The 12,388-nt window shown below is 49.3% G+C and overlaps 1 protein-coding gene; it reads left to right on the top strand.

Moving 5' to 3' along the window:
• Positions 1 to 7,724: 7,724 nt before the first annotated feature.
• Positions 7,725 to 9,217, top strand: GSTUM_00007805001 (tryptophan--tRNA ligase; the record flags this gene model as incomplete). XM_002839683.2 has 4 exons in its annotated part: positions 7,725 to 8,135; positions 8,214 to 8,332; positions 8,395 to 8,516; positions 8,579 to 9,217. The coding sequence occupies 4 exons, from the start codon at positions 7,725 to 7,727 to the stop codon at positions 9,034 to 9,036; spliced, it is 1,110 nt and encodes a 369-aa protein (XP_002839729.1). The 3' UTR covers positions 9,037 to 9,217.
• Positions 9,218 to 12,388: the final 3,171 nt, after the last annotated feature.

Raw genomic sequence — 12,388 nt, forward strand, 5'->3', positions numbered from 1 at the left:
GACCCTTGTTCAGACTTGGACTTATGGGTCCCGGGTGCCCCTCTTGTGGTGTGAAATAGCAGCGGTATGAATCCAAACTTGGTTAAAAACCGACTCCGGCTCGGTTTTGAGGGGGTCAAGCCCTCGCTCAATTAGGGCCTAAAAGGATTACGAACCAGCGCAATCGGGCTATGGACAAAAAGGCAGAAATGTTTTCTTTCCTTCTCAGGTTTTCGAGGCTTGGACTTTTGCCTGGTTCATGGAGCGATATGTTTAATAGCACAACAACCAGATACCCGATAGCGCACTGGTCTGATTATCCTAAAGCGAAAGGGCTAACGACCGGTACGGTATCTCTTGCTGCGGGTATGATAATATGACAGTATTTTTTTATTTTTTTTACGTGGGGGAAAGGGAGAAGCGGAAGAAGAACAGGCATTGTTGTGTGGGTAAGGTCGGATTCAACAGGTTAGGTCAGTCTAGGTCAGGTGTGGATGGGTTGAACCTATTTTTCCTTCCTTCCTCCCCTCGAAAAGTAGCGGGACCTGCGGGAGCATGCTAGGGCTAGCAACCTTCTTTTCTCGTGGCTCAAACGTGCCCATGAAACCTACTCGAGTAGGCTAGGCCCCGGAAGCCTTTAAAGACACCCAATCATACTTGTAAGATGGTGGCAGGTTCAGAAAAACGATCAGAACGCTGGCATCGTTTGTCCTGCCCCTTCCCTTCTTTATTCTTTCCTCCGGTTGCGGTAGTGATGATTACTCATGGCGGCGGAAGGGGAAAAGGGAGGATGGGAGTGAGGATGGGATAGGTTGGGTGCGGTTGTGAATGAGGGGGTGGGGAGAGAAGAGGACAAGTGTGGTGGGTGGTGGGCAGCCAGGCAACGAAGGCTAAGCCCAAAAATGAAAAGTGATTATAATGAAAGGCTAAGCCAGCCAAGCCAAAATTTACTTTTCTGCGCACTGCGCAGGAAAAACGTGCTCTTCAGCACACATCGAGTTGCCCGCCGTAGTCTACTCATACTCTCACCCTCACTTCACATGGGAAATCCGGAGGAGCAACAAAGTACTCGAGTACCGGTAGACCACCGTACTTGTATAGTAACTCGAGGGTTATGAGGGGAAAAAAAAGAAAGAAGAAAAAGTGAAAAAAAAGCAACTCCTTATGAACTTTGAGACTGTGAGTGCGCAGACAATAAAACTCTGCCGGCATCATAAAGTTAGACAGGGGAGGCGTTTATGTATGTAGCCTTTTCGTTCGCCATCTTCGCAAGCCATGGTAAGCGTGAATGGTGGATGCGTACGACGCAGTCAGTCAGTCAGTATTGCAAGCTTTCCTCAACCTCCTTATCATACAGAACTCTAAGACAAGAGTCGGCAATTTCCATTCTAATCTACTCAAGCTCATCAAGATCAACACCTCAAACTCATCAGGCTTCATTCATTTTTTTTACCCCTCGCCTCTTCCACCTATCTTACCGAGCACCGCCGATACTCGAGTACCATTGTCATCAAGTACGAGTACAGTACTCGTACAGTGTACGGGTACGATGCGGTGGAGGTACGATAGCCATCCCACACACCCACAAATATCACTTGTTTAAAGGGCTCCCCCCACCCTCAGCCCTTGGCCCTCTCTCATTGGTGGGTTCTGAGTCGCAGCATAACCACTCCGTCGGGCCAGATTCAATATTTATATTGGCCAACATCCTCACCCTTCTGAATCAACTGATTGTTAAAACTTGTCATTTCTTGTCATTTCGCTGGAAAAACGTGGTGTCTACCACCGACTGGAAAGTATAGCCCACTACCAAGCCCGTTGAATTGAATACAATACCGGTACTTGAGAGGAGAGGGACGTGAGGCGAGGGAGGGGTCGGATATCCGGCTTTTTGTTTTTTCCTCCTCCCCTTCTCCCGATGGGGGCAGCAAAGCGTTCGATTGAGGATCGCGTGCCTTTACCCACGTCGGCGACCACATATTATAATGGTCGGCGTATGGTCGGGGGATCACATCGTTACAATTTTACGATGCATAAACGAATGAACCTGGCTGCCGAGTTGGAATCCAAACCAGTTTGCAGACTCGCTTGACGGAAGTGTTCCCGGGTGCAACGAGTGCGCCGGGAAAACAAGAAAAAGAAAAGGAATGATAGTAATTCACAACAAAACTAAACAAAGGTGGCTAAGGTACTGGTATCATGCTCGTACATGCGTTCTCCAGTACCATACCGGTATGCGGATTGCCGTATACTCGTAACCTTATGTTACTTTTGATTTCCGGGTTCTCGGAGGGAAAGGGGGGGCCAGATAGATTGGCAGTCGGTTAGTTGGTTTGGGGTACGGTGGGGCACAGTACGGGTACAAGTATCCAACTTGCTCAACCTTGTTGGGGAGGAATTTCGGACTGATTTTCTGCTGGTCCTGCCCTACTGACCTGGTGCTAGCTGTGGGGTGATTAGGAGGTGGGCGGGTTATTGTGGTAGAGATTTCCTTGATTGTGGTAAGCTAATAGATATTGGACCGTGCTTGGTAGGAAATCAGGATGAGTCTACTACGAGTACCAATTTAAAGCGATTTTTCTGCACCTCTCATCGACGAACTAGTCCACTGGCAAAGACATATTGAATTTCACTCTTGACTGTATCGTCCCTGACACGCGACACGATTTATTGTTTGGGCTGAGATTGTTTCCTTCAGCTCCCCATAACACGGTCGCCACGAATGGTTCCACCGATGTCTCAATTCCCTTGACGTATCAAAAAGAAAGAAGGATTTCTTATCACAGTTGGTTAAGGGTTTTTGAGATCAGAGTTGGCATCCCAGTGCTTTGTTTTCGGTTTGAATTCCGGCCAACCATCGTATGGGCAAGCGAAATGGAGGAGAGGAAAAATAAAATAAATAAAGTATGATAAAACGATCAAATTTTGTGATGAGCAAGGAATGCATACAGCGAACAGACTGCCGGATCCCGCGATGAAAGTGGTAGGGGATAATACTAAAAAGGGAAAGGAAAAAAAAGAAAGAAAAAAAAAAAGAACTAAAGCCTGACGACAGTTGGTGGTGGTACGGTACTCGAGTACTTGTAAAAAGGTCCTAAAGCTAATACCGGTACCGTACTCGTAGAGCACTGTACTGTACCCGTACTTGTATGATGTGATACCATACATTAGATAACAAAGACCACATTGCACACCGGGCATAAATCTTTAAGCACGATTGGTCTAACTTTTTCTCCCAAACTTACACGGGATCGAAGTCTCAGCGGCATCGCCTGGCTTTCCCGTGCTTCACCTCCGGGAAAGATAAAAGGTAAATTTAATAAACTAAGGTATAAAAAGCAAAAGAAGATTTTTATATATATGCCGGTATATTATGGGAAATAGGGGAGAAAAGTAGGATGTTTATGGGCCCGGCTAGCGAAGGAAGCTGCGGCAGCAACAGAAGGATGCGGGAGATGGGGCCTCGATTTCTCCACTCATCCATTTTTTTATTATTATTGTTGAGTGGGCAAGCGAACAAGCACAATTGCTACCGGTAAGTTATGTACGACTTCACATAATCCAATGACGGGACCCCGCATGAATCCTGTGTCCCCGCACTCAAACCCACAAACCAGCCTTGCGAGGGGGAACTCGATCTCCCCTCCAGAATCCCGACTGGGATAGATGTTATGACTTAAGATCTTCGCCAACTGTGGGGGGGGGGTGAGGATTTTTCTGCACAGCATCCAGATATCCTATCTACTAAAGCCCACGGTGCCGGTCCTGTGTTCGGTTTTGAGCGGAATGGTACATGCTCTAGGGTAGGACGGGGGGAGGGGAAAGCGAGATGTTTGGATTGAACTTGGTTACCGCATCTGCGGTTTGACCAGATCCGGGATTCGTGATACATGGAATCGGGGGAGGCTTTGCTGTTATAGTTGGTGTGGAAATGAGGCTTTCGTCGGGATTGACATAAACACACAACTTTACGTAGTTGTGCATTCCACCCACTTTGTTCTCAATTATCTAGGAGGGGTCACGCATAGCGAAGCTACAAGTACCGGTATCCACAAATAGCCATTTGCGCGGGAGCTGTGACCCTGAAAGAGTCGCACTGGTACGGTACTATTTTCGCTTCACCTTGCTGAGTCATTTTTTTCGAACCATTGTCGACACCCTGGCCCAGAGAATCTGATACGGTAGGGAAAACCCATCACAGGCTCCTGCCCCTCCCATTTTTTCCCCCCACATTGTGCCCCACCAGTATAGATCCGCTTCCTATCATTAGGCAAAAAAAAAAAAAAAAAATTAACGCAAAGGACAGGAAGTACCACCCCCTTGAGCAGGAGCTGTCGAGAATTCAGCCATCCTTCCAATTGGCTTTTGAGAGCCAGAATCAGATAAGGAAATCCGAGACAATGGGCGAGCCGGGAGGGCTTTTGGGCAACGAGGCGAAGGGAGGATGGGTAATTCAAAAATTCGGCGGGACAAGTGTTGGGAAATTTGCAGCCCGAATTGCGGAGCAGATTGTCAGGTATGTCAATCATCGTTGAATATCTCTAGCTGAACAAACAAACAAGCAAAGTCGAGAGATAGAGACAATGACGCTTCTCGGCGCTGGGAAGCAGAGAATTGAACCGGCTAACCACAATTTTCTACGGTAGGATAAACATTCACACGAATAAAGTTGCAATCGTGTGTTCTGCTCGGAGCACAGAGACCAAAGCCGAAGGAACTACAAACCGGTAGGTTTACCCCCAGCTGTTACGTCCTGTGAAATGACCTAGAGAGCTCGATTGATTTATTCCTCCTACTAACCTATTATCAGGCTGCTTCGGGCAGCGGACGAAGCCCTGAAGCCACAATCAAAGCTGTATATCGACATTGTGAATGACATTCGGGATGACCACGTTCGCGCTGCAAAGCTGGAGATCCGGTCAGAGGAAATAATCGCTACACTGGAAAGTGAAATTGAAGCAGAGTGTGGAAGACTAGCGAGTTTCCTGGGCGCTGCGCAGGTCTGTCTCTTCTGAAACAAGCGGAATCGAAACTCCTGCAAGATGGGCAGTAGAGGGTCATGTAGGTGGCTGATTTGTATTTATAGATCATCGATGAGATTAGTCCCAAGACGAAGGATATCATTGTTGGAGCTGGGGAAAAGCTTAGCTGCTTGTTCATGACTGCAATGCTTAGGGATAGGGTGAGTTTTTCTCGATTTATTTTTAATTTTCTCCTTCTTTCCCTTTTCCTAGATAGGCTGGGCTTGCTTGTCTCACTTCTACTCTTACTAACTCCCTTTCCCGCTTGTGGGGCGGCGAGCCGCTTAGGGCATTGATGCGGAATATGTCAATCTCGAAAACATCATTTACGGGTCCTACTCTGCCAAACACGTGCTAAATCAGGAATTCTATGACTACCTTGCAAAGCAATTGGGAGAGAGGATACAGGGTTGTGAGGGGAGGATACCTGTCGTTACTGGTAAGTGATTGAATAATACCCGTGGCGTGCATATGCCATTACAATTTCGTCGAACAAAGCGGAACCGAACGGGCAGGTCAGAAAGCGTGGGGCTTTTCGAGCCCAACAAGTGCTAACCCTTACACTTACTTCCGGCAGGCTATTTCGGAACGGTTCCGGGGAGCATATTGTCGTCTATCGGGAGAGGATACACAGATCTTTGTGCGGCGTTGCTGGCAGTTGGCTTGGATGCGGACGAGCTTCAGGTTTGGAAGGAGGTGGATGGAATTTTTACCGCGGACCCCAGGAAGGTTCCTGCTGCGCGTTTGATACCCATAATCACTCCAGAGGAAGCTGCCGAGTTGACCTACTATGGCTCTGAGGTACGTTTTAGCTACTATTACCCGCATTATTATTATTACCATAGAGCATTTTTTTCCACTTCGAATTTAACCCTATCCTATCAGTTTCCCTGCTAACACATGCCTAAAGGTTATCCACCCGTTTACCATGGAGCAGGCGATTAAGGCCCGTATCCCTATCCGCATAAAGAACGTGGAAAATCCCGCCGGAGAGGGAACTGTTATCTTTCCTGACTCAATTTCTCGCAAAGGCGAAGAGACACCGACTTACCCACCTCGTCACATACGGCTCAAATCTCAGGATCCATTCTTACGAGAGCGATCGAAGCGCCCTACAGCCGTGACCATAAAAAATGGCATAGCGGTTTTGAACATTCACTCCAACAGGAGATCCCTATCACATGGCTTCCTTGCGAACATCTTCACCGTGCTGGATCAGCGGCGCCTCGCGGTAGATCTGATCTCCACTTCAGAAGTACACGTGTCTATGGCCCTGCACTCCGAAGTTAGGGAGCAGGACCTCAAAGACGCAATTGAGGAATTGAGAAAGTATGGAACCGTTGATGTTATTCGTGACTTGACTATCCTTTCCCTTGTGGGAAAGCAAATGAAACACATGATCGGCATAGCGAGTCGTATGTTCACGGCTCTCGCTGAATCAAAAGTCAACATAGAAATGATTTCACAAGGCAACCTCCCCATCCTTCTTTCCTATCCTCCACACCGCTGGTGACTTGTATAGCTAACGACGGTATGATTTCCACAGGCGCGAGCGAAATAAATATCTCCTGCGTGATTAAAGAAATTGACGCCATCAAGGCGATGAACGTACTTCATACGAAACTTTTCATCTACCAAGATTCGCCATAGGTTTATGTCTCTTCTTTGTTTTATCTTTATTTATATCTCTGGTCTGACCCGCCAGTTGGGGTTGTCGGCCTGTGAGTGTCGTGTGGGAATGCCACCCTCGTGGTATATAATATAACCTAGTGTCTGTTGGAGGTACTTGTTTGAAGTTTTTTTTTTTTTTTTGAGTAAGAATAGAGAATGGATATTTAGATTTGTTCGCTTTTTTCCTCTCAATTCTACTATATTTTTATGTGAGAAGTGAGGTTTGGGGGGTGAAGTGAAGTGAAGGGAGATGATAGGCGCTAACCTGTTGTGTTTTGTTGGTACAGTACAGTACCACTGCTGGCTTAATGTCAGCTAATAATTTACTACCTAGTAGGAATATTTGGCATTGCAGTAGTAGTCGTTTCTTTTTGGTGGGTCGGTAATAGAGATTGTGCAGGTTGGACAGTTGTCTCCACCTTACAAAGTGAATGGTACTCGTTCCATTGGTTATATGTTCCAATTGTATAAGGGATCGGGCTGCTTTGTGTAATTTGTTGGGAGATTGGCATTCCAGTCGATTTTCTCCTCTGGGGATGATCTGTTTACACGCGAGACACACGACCTTGTATGGGCTCAACACGAGATATTGGGATCCACATGCCTGCCATGTGGAATTTGGGGTTTACGAGTGGAATAGTTATTTGATCGGTTGACCGGGTTGGAAGGTGATTGGGTCTTGGGCGAGTTATTATAGTTGGAGACAAAAGATCTTGCTTTGATGCTCCAGCTGTAGCCCAAACCCAATTGAGTAAGGATACTCTCGTAGAATATTGTTAATTGTGATTGCTATGCATGTGTTTCAAAAAATTGAGGATAATACCGTAGGATGCTTACACCTCTAATACTCGAGTATATGGTACGGCACGCACTACAACCCTTCATCTAAATTAAAAGCAATCTGAAGCAGGGTTAAAGTCGCCATCTAGACAAAAAGGATGGCACTCTTGGCAACAGTTGAGCCGCACCCAGAACACAATTTTTTTTTTTTTCCCACACGCCACCAATCCTCCCCCCCCCGGAGCAAAAGTACCACCAATATACAACCCCGCCATGAAGCGTACCACAAAACTCCTCAATTCCATCCAGCGAGGCCAACCGCAAGCCCGGCGAGCCGCCTCCTCGAATGTCAGCGTCTTCTCGGGCATCCAACCGACCGGGATCCCGCACTTGGGGAACTATCTAGGCGCTCTCCGCCAATGGGTCGGGATCCAGGACAATTCGCCCGAGTCGGCCAAGCTCACCTTCTGCATTGTGGACCTGCACGCCATCACGCAGCCGCAGGAGGCGGAGCAGTTGCGGAAGCGCAAGACGGAGCTGCTGGCTACGCTTTTGGCTGTCGGGTTAGACCCTAGGAGGTGCACGATTTTCGAGCAGAGCCGTGTGCCGGCGCACTCGGAGTTGATGTGGATCTTGAGCTGTGTTGCGCCGATGGGGAGGTTAAACCGCATGACGCAGTGGAAGGTGCGTAAGTTTTCTTGTCTTCTAGTTCTCTTCACCATCTTGGATGATGATTTTGCTGAGGCTTTGTTGGGGAAGTAGAGCAAGCTTGGTGTCCCTTCAAACCAGGATGCCCTTCAGGAGAAGGCTACTGCGGCCAGTTTGAAGTTGGGGTTACTCTCGTATCCGGTTCTGCAGGCGGCGGATATTCTAATACACAAGTTTGCACACCTTTGGTTCTGGCCGGGGGAGTACGAGAAGTGTGACTAATGGGGGGAAATAGAGCTACACATGTTCCAGTTGGTGAAGACCAATCCCAGCATCTGGAGCTAACGCGAGAGATCGCATCAAGTTTCAACAAAGCCTTCAAGAAGGACGTCTTAAAATTACCCATCACCCTCCTCTGTACCACTCCCCCGGCATACGCATTTCTCTCTCCCCCGGAAATAGCTAATTAATCACTTTAGCACCGGCAAAGCGCGTCATGTCGCTCAAAGACCCCACGCAAAAAATGACCAAATCAGCCGCTGATCCTGCTTCCCGCATTCTCCTGACAGATTCGCCAAAAGAAGTTCACGGCAAGCTCAGAAAGGCTATAACGGATAGTGTTCCAGGCCCCCCGACCTACGACGTGCAGAACAGACCGGGTCTTTCAAACCTCATTGAGATACTCGCTCACGTCCAACGTCGACAGGACTTTGACGAGGTTGCGAAGGAAGTCTCAGATTTGAGTCTTAAGGCGTTCAAAGAGCTTGTGGCAGACGCCATCAGCGAGCACTTGGAACCCATCCGGGATGAGTACGAGAAGATCATGGCGGAGAGTAATAGAGAAGTGCTGCACTTTGTAGCGAGTGAGGGGGAGCGGAAGGCTCGGGAGAGTGCAGAGGAGACGTTGGCGGAGGTTAAGGAGGCGGTTGGATTATAAAAAGCGTTAGAAAAAGAAAAAAGGTTACCACGCCCCTCTGTATACGGTATCGTACCATATTTACTTTTAGTTTTTCCTGGGTAGAAGCTGTTTCTTCCTTCTCTTTCTCTTTTCACCCTTTTTCCGGTAAGATAGTTGTATATGATGCTCCCTCCTTTCCTGAACATGTAAATCTATCATTTCGCTTCTCAATTTGATAATGGTAGACTATGGCATGCGGTACAACGTGTAATAATATGGTTACGGTAGTATTCGGGAGTGTCTGTAGAAACCGGAAAACGTAACGCGGCTGGAGGTGGTTGGGTGAGCGCACAATACATTCCTCCTCCGGCACTCGTCCCTTCCCCCCCCTTCCCAGACACGGCCCTTGCCAATGATATTTGTATGATAGGCAGAAATAATTTTCCGATTTCCATCGTACCCCCGAGTGCCGGTACTTTAACTTGGAAGTTTACCTTTCATGTTGTCAAATGGGATTCCAAAGTATCATACCCCCTTCGCCCTCCCCCTCGTAACCACTGCTGGAATGTACCGTGTCGGCTTGCGTTGTTTATGTTACATACCGGTATTCACAGTACCCATTGCACCATTATCCCCCGCTTCTGGATACCATCCAATTTACTTGTCCCCTATTTCTTTCCTCTCTCTTCCGGCGCTCGGGGTGGTGGACGCATGGGGAAGAGAGCCCTACGGTACCTACCGGATGTGCGGCTTCTCACCCTATAGCTTTTTTATAAGCCCTGTTTTTTCCACTGTATTGTACCTCTTTCCTACTATGATACGAGTATATATATATATATATATATATGAGCCGTTTCTACGATACTCCGCATCGCAGTTACCGGTAACAATTGTCAACTGTAAAGGTACTTATACTCGCAGTAGCACCGACTCCAACGTGTCGTATCACAGCGTGATTCGTTTCTCGTTTTTTGTCTTTACTTTCCTACTCTATTCTGTCTCTCCGTGATTTAACGTCCTTGCTACTGTTGCTACGCGGGGGGATTGTATCATGTTCGTACTCGTACACACACACACACACACACACACACACACACACACACAGTCTCCTTCTTTTCAACTCTGAGGGTTAGGTGTATCGGTGCGGTGTTCGGGGGGCTCACCCAATCAAACGCCCTTGAAGAGCTTCTCACGATGGCTTCAAGTCTTTAACTTCCCCACCTTCGGAAGGTTCACGTTTCGTGCTCCGTTGGCTCGCTTTCTTTTGTTTGCCTATTGATACGGCACCGAGTGGACCTCACGGTCCTTATTTTCCCCCACGTTCTTTTGCTCTTGCTTGTCGGTCGGACGTCCTTGGTTTCCGGCCAGGATACAGTTGGTCGTATAGGGAGGCCGTCCTCCCCCCCTCTTCGGAGCGACCGTTCGGACACTCATGCGTTTCCGGTTCCTCCTTGGTCCTCCTTCTCGCCTGCTTGGGCCTTTAGGGCCTTGCGCCCCTCACTGTCTTTTCCCAGCTTCGAGCTGGGCCCCCGCGCGAACCCGGTGTTCCTGAACCCCTATGGGGGGATGGCTTTGACCCGGAGAAATTGACCTTCGCCACCCCCTCTTTTGGGTGTGGCCCGACTGGTGCGGCGGTGCTCCCTTTTTGGGGTGCGGCTGCGATTTTTGTGGTGGTTTGCTGGCTTGGCTTGGCGGAGGAGGGGTGGCCCGGATGCAGCATCCCGGTCTCGTCACGCGGCGGTGTGAGAACCGTAGAAAATGAGTGCTTCAGTGGGGTCGGGGCTATGCGCACGTGCATCTGCCGAGTGTGGTGGGGCATCCGAGGAGGAGGGCGGAACCTGCGAGGTTGGGCTTGGCTGGCGGGGCGGGTTTCTTCTGTGGTGGAGTGTTTGCGAGCTCGCTTCGGGCGGGTTATGATGTATTGTGGCAGGTGGCCCGCGAGGTGGATTTCTTTAAGGGGGGCCTTGGGCTGGGGGCTGTATCTCATGCCGTGCTCCGATTACTTTAGTTAGTAGGTGAGATAGTGGAAGAATAAAAGGTTTACACACACACACACACACACACACACACGGAGCGAGAAAAATTTCGGAAATTCCGGTACAGTTAGCGGGGCATTCCTGCAACCACACCAAGTTTATTTTTGTTTGTGTACACATCATCTTTTTATCCGGTACAACCAGAATTTTCACTCAAAGAACTACTCCACCCCCTCACTCACGATACTCCTCCCTTAGGTGGTGTGGCCAATCACAGCCCTCCATCCTAAGGCTTCATTTCCTTTGAGAGTTTAGGACGCTGGCCATAAGACCATCCTACTCACTCACCATGACCTCCCAACCTTCATCTCCGGCCCTACCGCACCTCCCCCACTCTCCTTCTCCCCTGGGAGGACCTAGAAGCCCTACCAAAAGCCCAAGGATCAATTCCCCCAGCCTCGTCCCGCCCGGCTCCCCACAAGGAGTTTCCCTCAACTCAACCCTCCCCATGTTCGCCACTATTAGGCACCAAAGGGGCTGCCCCAACGCCTTAATCAACGTGGGAAACAGAATCGTGGCCAGGGGAAGTACTTTCCCCGAGGTCAGACAGGAACTAGGTTGCACTAATGCATGCTACGTCCTCCTCACCGGAAACACGAAGGCCCCGACCATAGCGGCACCCCAACCGGAGCTCCCAGGGTTCAGGACCACACTCCAGAAAATCTTTGGCAATGAAGTGGTAGATGCAGCAGACACCGACGCCTTAGCTTTCCTGGCAGCAGCAGCCTCCTCATACCACCCGTCGCAAGAAAGCCCTGTACCAGTATCCCAGATACCACAGGTACCCGCCTCCTCCCCACCGCTGGTCGAAACGAACGAACCCATGGACCAGTCTCAAGACATCGGGGTAACCGAAACGCAAGCCACACAAGATGTAGCAATGTCCCTGGGAAACGGGAAAAACACAGACCAGACCGGGTTAGGAGATAGCCAACACGCCCACGGACCAAGCGAAGTGCCAGAGAGCTCGAACCCCCAGAGTGTACCAAGACAGGTAAGATTTTCCTCCCCCTTGGCCACGACAAGGGAAATCCCGGGAACCCCAACCGGCAATATGACCAACGACCCGAGCTCCTCACAAACCCAAAACCGCCCCATCATTCCCTCCTCCTCCCTGTATGAATCGACGGAAGTCGAACTCACACCAGAAGAAAAGGAGGAACTAGGACGCCCCGTCACCGTAGGCATCATGGTGGGCTTCATCCACCAGCTGGAAAAGAAATTCCAGGAGCAGATGCAGGCAATGGAGGAACGACTTACCGGGGAAATAAGACTAAGGGCTAGGCAATCCAACACCAACACCCCTACCCCCACCCCATCCGCTGCCCCTAGACAACCCAGAACCCAAAACCCAG

Source organism: Tuber melanosporum, assembly GCF_000151645.1.
Source record: "Tuber melanosporum whole genome shotgun sequence assembly, scaffold_39, strain Mel28".
Classification (NCBI taxonomy): Eukaryota; Fungi; Ascomycota; class Pezizomycetes; order Pezizales; family Tuberaceae; genus Tuber; species Tuber melanosporum.